Source organism: Callionymus lyra, chromosome 11 (genome assembly GCF_982586985.1).
Source record: "Callionymus lyra chromosome 11, fCalLyr1.hap1.1, whole genome shotgun sequence".
Taxonomy (NCBI): domain Eukaryota; kingdom Metazoa; phylum Chordata; class Actinopteri; order Syngnathiformes; family Callionymidae; genus Callionymus; species Callionymus lyra.
The window spans coordinates 7,311,860-7,326,721 of NC_141828.1; the positions used below are offsets into that span (position 1 = coordinate 7,311,860).

The following is a 14,862-nucleotide window of genomic DNA, read 5'->3' on the forward strand; positions in this document are numbered from 1 at the left end:
TCTGACTCCTATACTCGTCTTCGCTGTTGTCCCTGATGCATCCAACAATGGCAGTGTCGTCAGCAACTTCTGGACGAGACTCAGCTCTGAGTTGTAGCAAAAGTTGGAAGTATAGATGGTGAAGAGGAGAGGGGCCAGTACTGTCCCCTGAGGTGCTCCTGTACTGCACACCACAGTGTCAGACTTGATGTCCTTCAGCCTGAGTGGGTTGGATAGTGTTGAAGGCACTAGAAAAGTCCAGGAACAGGATTCTCACTGAACCGCTTCCTTTATCCAAGTGGGAGTAGGTCCGATGTAGGAGGTGAAGGATGGCATCTTCCACACCAACTGCTGGCTGGTAGGCAAACTGCAGGGGGTCTTGCGCGTGCTGGACTTGTGGCCTGAGATGTTTGAGGACCAGCCGCTCCAGTGTCTTCATCAGCTGCCACCGGTCTGTAATCGTTCAGCACACTCGGTCGGATCTTTTTAGGGACTGGAACGATACAGGAAGTCTTCCACAGAGTTGGTACTTTCCCCAGCCGTAGACTGAGGTTGAAGACATGCTGGAGCTGAAATAGGAACTTCTGTAATAAGAGGAATATATTCAAACGCAATAGAACTTCAAGCAATAAAGACCTGAATGTTTTCTGGGTTATTTTCGTTTTATTTACATCTGTTCGTCTAGCAAACAAACCCTGTGATAGCTCAACAAAAGAGTGATTAAGTGATAGTGTAAACACATCACTCCTCTATAGATGTAATGTACTGTAAGAGCGAGTGTTCCAAGATGGCCGCCCTGTATGCACACACCGCTCTATCACAGCAGTCGATGCGGCGTCCGTGGAAACTGCTTAAGTCATTTGATCGGTTGTTCACCGTGTTTCTGCCGCCATTGTGACTTGTTTGCTAGTCAACGAAGGTATAAGGAAATGATGAGTCACATTCCAAGTGTTGATTGAATAATATAACTTTATAAAAACAGCAAAAAGACAAAGTAAAAAAAAGACTGATTTCCGGTCACATGTGATTTCATGAAAACAAACAAGCAGGAAAGCCAAGCATCAAAACAAACATTAAGTACCGTCCAGCCGGGCGACTGTGCCGCAGACGAGTCTTTCGTGTCGCCCGACAGGTCTTCGTCAGACCTTTGCTTCCACTCGCCGAGGACTGGCTCCCAACAATAAACGAACCTCTAGTATTTCTTCCCCGGCTGAAATGCGAGCGAGCGGGCGAGCGTGGAGACATAAAAACAAACTTTGGCTTTTGAGCAACTGCTCCGAGCGGCGGGCGCGAGAACAGTCCACGCCAATCAGTCCATGTATCTCGAGCTGTGCACGCGTTCATCGCTACAGCATGTCGTCGTCCTCCCCTCCCCCGTACATGTCGGACAGCTTCTTAAAGCGGGGACCCCACTCCTGGAGGCAGTCGTAGTCATGGTCCCCGCTGCCGTCCGAGTTCAGGCTGGACAGGCTTCCTCCGTCCGAGGCGCCGCCCCCCTCGTAGTCGAAAACCAGCAGGGAGTCGTAAGGGGGCGCTGTCGGGTCGTTGTCAGCGGCCTTTAGGTTCTGAGGAAGAACACAATGGTTGGTGCTGCTGTAGTCATTGGGAAATCATTACTGTGACATGTGACTTCTTACATCATCAATGAAGTTTCCGATCTCATCCGGGTTGGTTGGCCGCTGTCGGTACGTCGGCGCCGACATGTAGACCGGCACCACGTCGTCCCTGAACACGCCCGGTCGGTTGTCCAGGCCTTGATGGAGAACGCCCAGATCGTAGTCCTGACAAAGGCTCAGTTAGGACTTTTTGTCACAGAAATGTCAGTATAACGGGCGTAAAAAAAAAAAGAAAAGCTACCTGGTCGTCCTCGCCGCCGCCCTCCTCGTCGTAATAGTAGATGTTGTCTCTGATGTCGTCGTCCTGCAGCAGAGGCTCCTTCTTCTCCCTCCGGCCTCGGCGGGCGAACAGCAGCAGCAGGAGCAGCAGCACTGAGGGACCAGGTCATGAACTTTAGAAGGACTGGCTGGTGAAGCCTTTTTGTTTTGATCCTGCAGCATCATGAGCTTTTGAGCCAACAATGATACTTTCTATTTAAAAGCGCCTTTCAAAAAACTCGGTCACTTCACAACATTATAACCAGGAGGTTAGGTTAGGTTAGGACTATTTCTCGAAAGAGGTCTCTTTCGGGAAATAGCTTTTTCCCCAATTAGACACAGCAATTAGACAATTATTCATAAAAATAAAAATAAGAACAAAGAGAAATAAAGATAAAGAACATATCTATATATATATATATATATATATATAGAGGTGGAGGTGAACACAAAACAAGGAGGTCACATCAGATGAAATGGGTTATGGGGGGCATGCTTCACTCTAAAAACTAAAGGACTTGAAAGAAGTGGTCTCAGACTTACTCAGCAGCAGCAGGATTCCACCCAGGATGCCGAGGATCATGGGAAGGCCTGCGGCGGCGACCCTCAGGTCTTTGCAGTGGACCTCGTCTCCAGAACAGTCGCACACCTCGGCCGTCACCGTGCTGTCCTGGAACAGAGCCTGGTTGTCGGAGACGCGCAGCACCAGCGTGTAGATGTCCTGCGGCAGCTCCGTCACTAGAGTCAAGATGATTCCAGTTTCTGGAACGAGCAAGAGGAGACGGTGAGGTTCGCGACATAAACATAAACCCCCTTCATGACAGGATCTTTTTTTTTTTTACGTACTGGTGTCGTTCATCCTGGCGGTCCAGTTGTTTTTGGACTGGCCTTGTAAAGACACCGAGTAGGGGGCAGCAAAGCCAGGCCCGTCTTTGTCCGTGACCGACAGCAGCTGTTGAACCGTCTTCTTGTTACACACCTGAAGACACAAACATCAGGAACAAAATTGTTATTCAGCAAGAATGAACATCAAAGCTTCGACTTAATTGATGAATGCTAATGTTAGCTCGTAGCATATTATCTCAAGAACGTACCCTGATGGAGCGCTCCTCGATGGTGGGCGCGTTGTCATTGACGTCTTCCAGCTGGATCATCAGAGTTCCGGTTCCTGTGGCGGGAAGTTCATCTGCAGAGAGACCCCGGAGTTAAACCGACGCTCCGGTTAAGAGCGCAGAGGTCGACTCGCTCACCATTGTCGTACGCTCCGATCAGAGCGGTGTACTTGTTGTCCTTGACGAAGTGAGACTCTCGGTCCATCTTGCTCTTCACCGTGATCATGCCAGTCTGTTTGGCGACGTTCAGCCAACCTGCCGGGTCACTGAGGATCTTGTACCTGAACACAGGGTCTGGGTGAGGATCTTCAACAACTGAAAGTTCTTCTAAAAAGTGCTTGACCTTACATGACGGTCTGTTTTCGTGCGATGTCGGGGTCAAAGGCCGTGTACTGCACCACATCAGAATCCACCGCCAGATCCTCCCGTTTGGAAACCACCTTCTCCTTGGGATCGAAGATGGGCGGCTCGTTGACATCCAGCACCGTGACCTCCACAGTGGCGGTTGAGGTCGGCAGCACAACAGCAAACGGGACTTCGTTCTCAACGGCCACCAGCAGAGTGTGCTTGCCGATCTTCTCAAAGTCCAGACCCTGATGAGATGGACGTGGTCAGCCTCTGTGCTCAAGAGAAACCAGCAGGACGCTCACCTTGGCCGTGCTGATGATTCCTTCTTGCTTGTTGGGGCCCGTCTTCACGGAGAAAAGGCCATTTGGATCTCCATCCACAATCTTAAACTTGGCGTTCCAGGCCTGAGAGTGCGGCTGGTCACCGTCGGTCACGGTCATCCGGACCACCTCGGCACCTGCTTTGTTTTCCGGTATAGATTTTTGGTACTGAGGAGCAAAGAAGAGTGAAAAAGCAGAGTCTGTTAGTGTGTCAAACTCTATAGGGTTTTTTTTCCCTCAACTACAAAATAATAATCTATTGTTGACAGGAAATTTCCTTTTAGTTTCTTTTAATATAATATTTTTTAATCCAATTCTCCTGCTACTCATGAGTTCAGAACAACTGATGATCGACAGGTAAGGGAGGTGAAGAAGAGAGTGCAGGGATGGTGGAGACGACTTCAGAATTGGGGGTTTGCGGAGAGTAAGTAAGCAGGACTTACCGTGCGCTGAGTGAAATCTGGAGCGTTGTCGTTGCTGTCGGTGACCGTGAGGATGACCTTCGTATATCCGGTCAAGCCGTTGCCCACCATGTCGGCTGCCTGGACCTGAAGAGTGTACTTTGGATATTTCTGTAGAAGCAGCAGAGGAAACGATCAGTCTGTGCTCGTCGTGATCGTCGGATGCAGTTCAAGGAGGAGCCGTTTCTTCAGTCGACATTCACTGAAGTGAACCCCTGTACGACGCACCTCTCGGTCCAGACCACCGGCTTCCACCCGGATGGCCCCTGTGTTAGCGTTGATGGTAAACATGGCAGGAGAAGGCAACGCTGGATCCTGGCTGATGATGTTGTAGCGAATGTCGGAGTTGTCCGTGTTCTCCTGATCCTTGTCGATAGCCACCACCTTAATCACCTCAAAGCCTGGAAAGAGACGGCAGCAATTGTTTCAGCCAGAAAAATCTATCTTAAAGCAGAAAACTGAAACTTCTATAGTAGGAGCACCCAAAGACCGACCCGACCAGCCTGTACATGATTCACTGGTTACACGGGCTTCTTGGTACAGATTGGTATAGTTACTGATAGTAGTGATTTTCAATGAGGGTGTATACATGCGACCTCATACATGTGGGATGACAGTACAGTGGAGTGAGATGAGGAGAGAGTGGTGATGGGAAAACGTGTTTTTTAGCAAGTCTACCTTTTATCGACGCCTCCGCGACCTCGCCCAGGTAGGTGCTCTCCTCAAAGATGGGCTTATTGTCGTTCTGGTCGATGACATTGACAGTGATGTCCATCGGGGCTTCTGCATTTCCGGCACCTTCAGCAACCGCGTGCGCTTGGAACTGCGGGACAGATTATTTAGTCAGTTGGATTGCCTAGGTTGCATTAAAGCTCCCCGCCACTTCCTAGTGACCTTTGTCTTCACGTTTCTCCGAAGTAGTTTTCTTTCAATTAACAAATATCTCATGGGAGAAGACTGAAGAACATTTCTGTCCAATTCATCGATTTTTTTCATCTTAAAGTTGAGAAAAATCATTTTCTTCTCAGGACGCACAAATCTTTAACTGAACATCAAACAAAGGCCTAAACACTCACCGTGAACTGGGGAGTCTCTTCTCTGTCCAGAGGCTGCGTGAGGTACAAGAGCCCGGTGAATCTGTCCATCGTGAAAATGCCCACAGGAGGGTCAGAAGCACCCGGGCCACTGATGCTGTAGTAGATCTTCTTCGCTTTATCTTCATTGGAGCGAATCTAAAACGGACGCGGTAGTTCTGAGTTAAACACTATCCAACCTGAGGCTCAATGAGATCACAGGTCTATCTACCTGAGACACTTTCAGTGGGTAGGGTCCTCGATCATTCTCCACAACACTCAAATCTGGGATGACCCAGTCCCTCTTCCTCCGGCTCAGACCTTGGGTGGACTTGCGGAAATACAGAACTGGAACGTCATGAGTCTCTGTAACCTGGAGGCCACAAACCAAAGCAGTCAATATCAAGTGTACGAACGAGTGACAATGATTGACAGATATTCCCTTTAGTCATTCCTCGATGGCGAGGACAATGGCATGAAACATTTGCCAGTTGGTTTGATACCTATGCATAAGTGAACAAAATTGGCTTCAAATAAAGTTCAGAATTTATTTAAATGGTTATACTTTTAGTGTTAAACCCCTCTATGGAAATGCAAGTAGTAATACAAGAATAAAACTAAAATATTTTGGCATATAGGGTGCACCTGGGGCAGTGGTTAGAAAATGAATTCACTACTTTATTCCGTCATATGACAAAGATTATGGAAGAGGCTAATCCTGGTGCATATGAATGGATCTTGCGATTTAATGTGCCGAGGAAGTGAGAGATTTGGGATAGAACCCAAGATAATCCAAGACATAACTACTAGTAGTAGTACTACTACTATGAAAACAAAATAACTTGTATCTGCTCGTACAAGTCTTTGTTTGATTAATGTCTGGTAAGTTACTTTTATCAATGACAAAAAACTGAAATCATTAGACTATATGTTTAATAAATTACATTTTGTGAAAGGATCACTTTTCCTGCTTCTTTCCAAACAGTAGTGTCACATAATGCGTTTTAACTACCATGATCATGTGTGCAGGTGGATAAGCAACATTGTTCATTCATTTTCTACTGATTATTGGGGACGAGCATCATTCTGAATGACAAATCTATTATCAAGAAGACAGTTTGAACAGGTCAAGTCAAGACAGGAAGTGTGTCCTACCTGTGTGCCATTGCTGTGAGACTCGTGGGTTTGATGATGACGTTCATGACTTTGCTTATTTCCATGAGGATGCTCGACATTCTGTTGGTTGTCTCCGTGGTTACGTCTATGGTGACCTCCGTGGCGATTTCCATGGTGTCCCTCTCCATTCAACTGGTTATCTCCATGGTGGCCTCCATGGTGCCCTCTGTGGTGACCGCCTTGGTGACCGCCTTGGTGACCGCCGTGGTGATGCTCTCCATTCAGCTGGTCGTCACTGTGGCCATGGTTGTGATGACCTCCATGACCATGTTCATTGTCACGCTCCGTGTCATGGCGACGATGAGGGTGTCCGCTTGGCTGACCATCACTCTGTTGGTGACCGTGTTGGTGACCATGTTGGTGACCGTGTTGGTGACCGTGTTGGTGTTGCATCTGGCCGTTGTTATGACGATGACGATGGTGATGATGTCTCTGGTTCTTTATATTGACGAGAGCCGTCATCTTGCGGCCATTGGAGTCCCAGGCATGGATGGAAAATGTGTGATGTCCATTATGAAGAGTGACCCTTCGCTTGACCTGAAGGTGAAAGAGACGGTCATTAAATCTACTGTTGTGAATCTGACTGAAGGCTTCACGACAGGTCGAATGCTAGCTGCTGCTAGGTTTACACCTGAAATCAAAAAAGTTTCAGAAGTCTTTCAATGCACTCACCACCAGCACGCCATCCCTGTGGACGGTGAAGCGACTGTCTTCCGAGGAGAACAGGTGGACGGAGCGACCTGAGCAGTCGCTGAAGTTGACTGGAATGAGAGAGAAACAGAGCTCCATTACAGCTCGATGGGTGGATGAGGTAGACCACACTAAAAAAAGCTTTATTTTAATTAATTCAACCTCAGCTCAACAAACTACGACACTAGCTTAAAACACAGTTTAATAGACGCAAAACTTTCTCTTTCCCCCAGCTGAGAAATTAACCGTTACCAGACTGACTGGGACATCTTTGTCCTGGGCAATGTTTTTATCCGATACTGCTGCTAAAAAATAGGTACTTTGAAACTGTGTTAAAAAAAAAGGTAAACGTGCACTTTTTCTCAACAAATCATTTAAAAATACATGTTAAATGTCTCAGTTTTAGGTAACTTTTCAGGCAAAATAATACCGAACTCGAGCACCAACATTTGTGTTGCTTTTTAGTCATAGTTTGGATGAGGTTTTAAGATGCAGAATTATAAAGTGATCTTATTATCAAAGGCCACTAGATGGCACTTTCTTTACAGCCAATTCAATGAAACCTTGTCATCTGCATCTATGAACACTTCTTGCTTTACACTGGACATGGAAAAAAAACAAAATAAATAAATAATAAATGGGTTAATGGTCAACTGAGGTGAGGTTGGTCGACCATCTGAGTGCTTGTTCACAACCAACAACAATCCATGAAAACCTTATATTCCGACACTGATCCAGATCACCAACATCCTCTCATCACTTTGGCATCGTTTAATTATCAAATGTCCTGTTAAGTTTACCGAAAATCCATCCTGAACTTTTCATGGAAAGCAGTTAATTTACAAACAAAATACATGGTAGCGAAAACCTGAAGCTGCAACTATGAGCCGGGTCGATAACTTCTCTCTCTCTTGTGGTTTTAGCGAGTTAATGTTTAAGGCACAGTCTAAATATCAGGCGGTATCTTTACATCAGCAGGTTTTCGAGGTCAAGCAAATAAATGATTTCATCCAGACGACACACATTAAGTACCAGGATGTGTGGTGTTTCCAGGAAATGTTTGAGTCAAGTCAACAAGAAACTGTACACGTACATCAAGACTTGTGTTGTGTTGAATATCAATGAAAAATTAGGTTTGTACGGTTGATGAGGTTTAAGTTAAAAAAATGATATATGGTTATCAACTTATGACTGATGTCAAGTAACCAAGTCACAGAACTGAGTAAAATTAGGCTCAAAAAAGGACGAGGTCAAAAATATATCAGTGAATCTGACTATTCTATTGTGTTATTAAATTGTACAATTCTGAGTTTGGGGGCAGGAGTGGAGTGAAAGTATCATGATGTTCTAGTCTATGTTAGTCTTTGTATCCTTTGTCTTTGTTATTTTTCTTTGATCCATGTTCTTTATCTTTAGACTTAGATTGTATCATCTTGTTCTTTCCCTTTGTTCTTGTTCTTATTTTTATGAATAATTGCTGTATCTAATTGGAAAAAAAAAAATCAATAAAGTTCTACCTAACTATGTTAATCTTTGCATCCTCTTCTTTGCATTATTTCCTTTGAGCCATGTTCTTTACATTTGCACTTTGTTATCTCCTTGCCTGTGACCTTTTTATTTTCCCTTTGTTCTTTATTAAAACTTTGTTTTTTAGAAAAAGATGAGGACGATGATGGGCAGACCGTAGGGTTGCTTCACCATTTGTCCAATATTGAGCAAAGCGTCGCCGAGTCACGAACAATCCAGACAAGTGACGCACATACAACAGTCACACAGCAACTGATCATTTATGAAAAATAAGTTCTGGTGATTGGCCTTTTTATGGTCATTAACAGAAAACATTGTGTCTTAACACAAGGAAGTGCTGCTGTGCAACATTCAAGACATCAAGATATCACTGGAAATGGCCGACACATCGTAAACAAAGCATTATAGCGAAGTTCCATCATATCAGGAGTTTATAAATGAAACTGTTTTAGCTTCAAACGTTGTCGATAAAACTCGAGCTCATAACTTTGAGAATTTAAACTAAATTGTAAAAAAGGGATTTGATTAAAATAAATATGTTGGCGTGTTGTTTAGACAACATGGACACGTGAAAGTTTAACACAAAACATGTCAGAAAAGCTTTTTTCTTTTTGATATTACCCAATGTCAGTGTCATCTTTGATACGTTAACTTAGAATACCTTTATACTGTTTAGGCTTTATTCTCTCCCTTTATTACGATTATTTTGTTGAACTGTTGCCCTTTGAGTAAAGGACTGTCAGTCCTCATATTGCAGAATTTACGATTCGACTTCACCAAAAACAACCAACAACCTTGTATTCAAAACTCTCACCTGTCTCAGTAACATGTTCATGCCATTACGAAGAAAGAGGTATTTCTCCATTATTAGTCATTAACCACAGCTGGTCAACATCTCTTCTTCCTTGGAAGAACTAATGGGCTCAGAAATGCTAAGGAATGGTCCATTTGCAGAATTCCAAGTAAACCCAAGAGTCAGATTAAAGCAGGATTCCAGGTGGAAACAACTGTGGTTTCATAGAAGGAGCCATAATTCAAACAAAAGGTAAATAATTAACGCCGAGGACGCCGACAAGAATTTAAACAAGCATGATATTCTATTCTATGTTGATCTTTGTATCCTTTGTCTTTGATCCATGTACTTTATGTTTAGACTTTGTGTCATCATGTACTTTTTTTATAGGACCTTTGTTCTTATTTTTATGAATCTATCGTCTGTGTTGCTGTGTGCTGAAAAACAATTTCCTGAAAGAGACCTCAAGAGGGATCAAAAAAGTTATATCGATCCATCTATATGGTTTAAGTCCCCATTACTTGTTCCTTCTTATAGTCCCGTTGGCTGTTTCGGGGACTCTTTTCAAAGTGGATCTCGCAGAACAGGCTCGGGGACATTTCTACGGCGTGGAGGTGCTTTTTTTTTTTTTTTTTTTTTTTTTTTTTTAAAAGGTTCGGAGTGCAAGCTGAGACCTGAGCTTGTTTGGGCAACATGTTTGAACAATGAGTGCGTCTAATCTGGGGATGACAATCTGCAGTCGGCCATTCTCTGACAACACTTCACCCTCGAGCCACCGACACCGTCTTCTAACCCTTTTCCTGGGGACGCCACAATCAGAAACAAACACCCTTTCGAACATTAATAATTAACTTTCCGATGATAAACTTCCAGTCGAAAGATTACGAGGGAGCATGAAAAAAACCCTGCGCGGTCTCATCATGTGCATTAAGGTGGTGACTCAGAATCACTTCCTGGATCGATCGAGCGTACCTTTGCCCAGCCGGGTGTGAGCCGTCAGGTTCTTCCTGGACACTTTGAAAACCAACTCTTTCGACTGAAATCCGGGTTCACACGGCGGGTCCTCAGCAGAAACCCAGGCCTGGAAACACACAAGCAAAGAACGTCAATTAGAAGAAGAGACTCACAGAAACACAAACTAACAAACTGTTCTTATCTTATTTTATTTTGATTTATTTTTTGTGAAAGATTGCTGTATTTGCTGTGGCTATTGGAAAAAAACTATTTCAATATCAATAAAGTTCTACCTTACCTTAAACAGAAATACATTTATTTTAAATCTGAAGTCTGAGCTTAAATTTTAAAGAACACAAAGATCAAGTTTGATTGTGTTTCACTTATTTCAGTGACGCGTTTGTTTTCGTTAAAGGGCGAACATTTGGCAAACAACGTCGACATGAAGATCAATTAATAATTAAAGATAAATAGTTGTTGACGTGACAAACTGGTGGCGACGACTCAACCCGTTTGTGACGTCATCAACGGGCCAGCAGGGCGAGGCCCCGCCGTGTTCCGCGTTTAAAAACGTTTAAGTGTGAATTAGAAAAAAAACTAGGTAATAAAATGTAGTTTATTTAACCTACTTTGACCAAGTTAAGGCGTTTTTAAACGACAAACACGGAACGGTAGTTTGCACTTGTTGGCCCACGGACAGGTCAGGTCCTCCATTTTAGCTCCTCAATTAGCATTAATAGTTATTCATTTAACAAACACTTAATGTCAAAACAAAATGGACGAGAGTCGTTTCTTTCATTCGCAGACTTTCTTTGGAATGTTGTTACGAGTAAAGAACGTAAAAAAAAGTGAACAAACGTCCAAAAGCTCACCTGGAACAAGACGATAAAAACTCCCCAAACCGCGAACCGAGCCGCCCCCATGTGTGCGAACAAGTCCAGGTGAAAACAGGTGAAAAATGAAGGTAAGTCTGTAGAAAATCCTCGGCGGTGCGTCCACGTCTCCCGCGGGAGCTTCAGGAAAAGTGAGAAACTTCGACGGACGAGCCCGAGCAGGTTCTCTCGCTCAGTGACGTCACACACACAGGTGCGCTGCTTCCGTGTTTGGGGAGGCGGAGTGACGCACCTGGAGGAGCTCGATACTCTCTTGACGCGGTTCTGCCTGTGACTCACCAGCCCGATCCGGGACCCATTCTGATGGACTTCTGGTCCCGATACTTTTTTCTCGTCCTCCTGCTTCCACTGTCAGTCTGACACACGCGCGAACACTCCCCGCTCACGCGCACACTCACGCGCTCCCACTTCCTTCACTGAGCTCTTGACTGCGATGTTTCACAATCGAACCAGAACCAAAAAGTCGAATAACTTCTCAAACACAGTCGAAACCTTTTTGTTTAAACGATTGCCTTTGATGGTCGACAACCACAAAGGGACGTGACGTCATAGAGGCACAATCAAATAATCTTCAAAGATAACAAAGATTCAACATGTATTCTTTAAAACATCCTTTGTTTCCAACACTTTTTAATTATATATATTCTTTATTTTCGTTGTTAATTATATCATTAAACAAGCAAAATAAAACGCCAGTGAAAGAAATATAATCTTATTTAATATACAGATGTAAAAAACAAATTTAATCTTAGGGAAAATAACATAAAGAATAAGATCATGATCAAGAGTTCATCTTGTTGTTACACTGGGTTAAGGACAAGTTAAAAACGGTGGGTTTGTTTAAATTTTATTTAAATAATTATTGTTATTTACATGTTCGCTGTACCATTGTGTCCCTAAAAATCATACATTATTAATAAAAAAAACATTTTTAAATAAAAAACGAGGTGAGTTGAAGAGGAAAAAAAGAAAAACTAACACAGATACTAGTCCAAACCCTCTTAAAACTCATGACTGCCTTTCATGATCCACAACAACAAAAGGAATCGTGACGTCATATAATCAAAAATCAAAGGAACCTTCAAAGGTAACCATTGAGAGAACAAGGTTTCAACATGTATTCTTTAATTCTTTATGACATTTGTTTCCAAAACGTTTTAATTATAGATATATATATATATAAGTAAGTAAGTAATTTGTAAGACTTATGAATAAAGTTTTACCTTACCTTACTTTAAAGGTCAATATAACACTGAAAACAAATCAAGGAAAAGCCGTATATAGATATATACGTCAAATCAAATAAAAAAAAAGCAAAATAGGAAAAAGAAAACAGTCAAATATAATCTTATTTAATATACAAAACAAACATTAGTGCCAGAATTTAATCTGAGAGACAAAATATTAATATGTACATGAGCAAGAGTTGATCATGTTGTTACACTGGGTTAAGGATAAGATAATAAAACGGTGGGTTTTTGTTATTATTTCACTTAAATACTTATTATTTACATCTTCACTGTTTATTTTATCAGAATGTGTCTCATAACATTTGTGGGGGTTTTAATTGTGTCTCTTAATAAATAAATAATTCATAAAAATATTTGTACGACGTGAGTTGAGGTTCCTGTGTGGGAAAAAGAATCTTAAACTTTAATTTGTTTTATTTGTTCGCTGTTTCTTAAAGTCATGTGACAAGAGCTCACTGGCAGAGGTGTGGGTGGTCTCGTGCTAAACCAGGTCTGGGAGTTTGTTCTGCTAACTGTTAAGTAAGTAAGTAATTTGTATGTAAACAATCAAAACAATACTCAATAAAATATATACTTTAAAGGTCAAGATAATACTCTCAATGCAACAGTTCTGTGTCTTCAGTCCTTCAGCACCACTGACCAGGGGAGAGAGCCGAAGAGGAAGAAGGTAGAATGGTAACTGGTGTGTATAAAAAAAAGGGGAATTTGGTCGTAAAGAGAAAACAAAAGCGTCACATGACACGTGGTGATTCAGAACGAAAAAGAAAACAAACGATAAAGTGGTGCGTGAAGAATCTGGCCTAGAGTGTGACCCTCACAACGCTCGGACCCTCAAACATGATCAAGAGAACATGTCTTCAAAAACCCAGTGGACTAGAGTTCTCCATCTCCGGGGTTCTCGTCACTCTGTGAAACACAAGTCCAGCTCCTTTTCAAGACCTCATGGACGACGAGCTGAGAGACGTTGATGAAGCTCTGCCTTAATGTGCTCTTGAGGTCATTTTCCACGCTGACGTTCCATCAATAATTCATTGGCGAGGGAGGCTTCATCCCTCCATCCTTCTCTTCCGCCTCATTGTCCGTGGTCAGCTGATGGTGCACTTAATTCAGTGTTCTTGCCAAAGGTCAAGGGTCAACAAGTGGTTCCCAGTTTTTCCAAAAAAAACCCTGATGTCAATTTGACAAAATAAGTAAGTAAGTAATTTTTATTTATAAAGCGCTTTTCCAGACCAGGGTCACAAAGCACTTAAACGATCAAAACAATATTCAATAAAGTATATACTCTAAAGGTCAAGATAACACTGATAACACAACAGGAGTTCCAGAAAAAAAGGACAAGATGTCGTCTGGAGAACTTCACGGTACGATCACAGTTGATTTCACGTCATCGCGGTCACGTGACCACGTTGGTTCTGGTCAGTAGTATTAGTAATCGGGGTTTCCGGCGCGACCTCTGACCTCGGAGCCCTGACTTTACGTTCCCCTCACCAGAGCCGGTGGTCGTGTGATTGTGATGTCATCATGACTGGACGTGTGATCTCCAGGAAGTGAGAGACTTCCTGCTGGAGATGTTATCTGGTCCTGAGAGGTCAATTACAGTGACCAGCACTCAGCTGCTGATGTGGGTCGGAGGAGGAGAGGAGGAGGAGAGGAGGAGGAGAAGATGAGGACACCACGACGGGAAGCTCTTCAGCTCAGATGACAAGGATGATCATCAGACTCCAAGGTTTCGCTCTCGACTTGTGACCACATGACGGAAAACAAATGAGTCCAGAGACGCGTGAAGAAGAACATCTGAGGGCGGCTCACTGTAGCCATTAGCATCCCGGTGCCCATTAGTCTCGGTTCTGTCGTCGTCACTACAAGAATGTTTGTGGGGGGGCGGAGTCGGCCTCCACCATCGTCTTCACCTTGTAAGGCGAGTATCCAAACAAAGCGATGCCACTTCTTCCCGGACAGACTGTTTAAGATCGTGAGCTGGAGCAGAACACTAACACCTCGTGAGCGAAAGCAAAGCTTCCATTCTTCATCCAGATGAAGGTTCAACATCGTGAACTTCTGCTTCATGGCGTTATCAGGAACAGCACCCCCCCCCCACCCCCCCATTACTGCCCCTCCTCCCCTCGACCAAAACTTGATGCACCACATTCCAGAACAGAAGCTCTTTGCTTTCATCGCCGAGGTCTCGTCAAACGTCTCTGACTGACCTTGACCCCCCCCAGGATACTTATTAAACAGTTCCTGGTTTTTCTGCTTGGCCGAGGTCGCCACGGTGACCAAACGTTTGCTCCAGTCCAGCAGCTGTCGGGATGTTATGGTCTCCGTGCTCTGAGCTCCCTCGCGTTGACACGACAACAAGGCATGACAAGAACACCCCACGACACGTTTGTTCTGCACTTCTTTTCTATGGAA

The 14,862-nt window shown here is 43.7% G+C and overlaps 1 protein-coding gene across 1 annotated transcript; it reads right to left on the minus strand.

The window, feature by feature from the left end:
* Positions 1-930: 930 nt before the first annotated feature.
* LOC148069142 (B-cadherin-like) lies at positions 931-11,625 on the minus strand. The gene is made up of 18 exons (XM_087803185.1): positions 11,180-11,625; positions 10,326-10,434; positions 7,016-7,104; positions 6,323-6,880; positions 5,400-5,540; positions 5,171-5,326; positions 4,773-4,917; positions 4,323-4,495; positions 4,077-4,205; positions 3,616-3,801; positions 3,314-3,558; positions 3,104-3,246; positions 2,948-3,039; positions 2,700-2,832; positions 2,397-2,615; positions 1,837-1,967; positions 1,617-1,760; positions 931-1,544 (listed from the first exon to the last, which is right to left on the minus strand). Exons 1-18 carry the CDS (start codon positions 11,228-11,230, stop codon positions 1,326-1,328), a joined length of 3,063 nt encoding a protein of 1,020 aa, XP_087659311.1. The 5' UTR covers positions 11,231-11,625; the 3' UTR covers positions 931-1,325.
* Between the last annotated feature and the right edge of the window lie 3,237 nt (positions 11,626-14,862).

Excerpts from the sequence above, each read along its gene's own strand:
- LOC148069142 (XM_087803185.1), bottom strand. The coding sequence starts at position 11,230 with ATGGGGGCGGCTCGGTTCGCGGTTTGGGGAGTTTTTATCGTCTTGTTC. Across the intron at positions 4,206-4,322 it reads CCGGTGGTCTGGACCGAGAG|AAATATCCAAAGTACACTCT; the intron begins GTGCGTCGTACA and ends CTGCTTCTACAG. Across the intron at positions 2,833-2,947 it reads TCGAGGAGCGCTCCATCAGG|GTGTGTAACAAGAAGACGGT; the intron begins GTACGTTCTTGA and ends TTGTGTCTTCAG.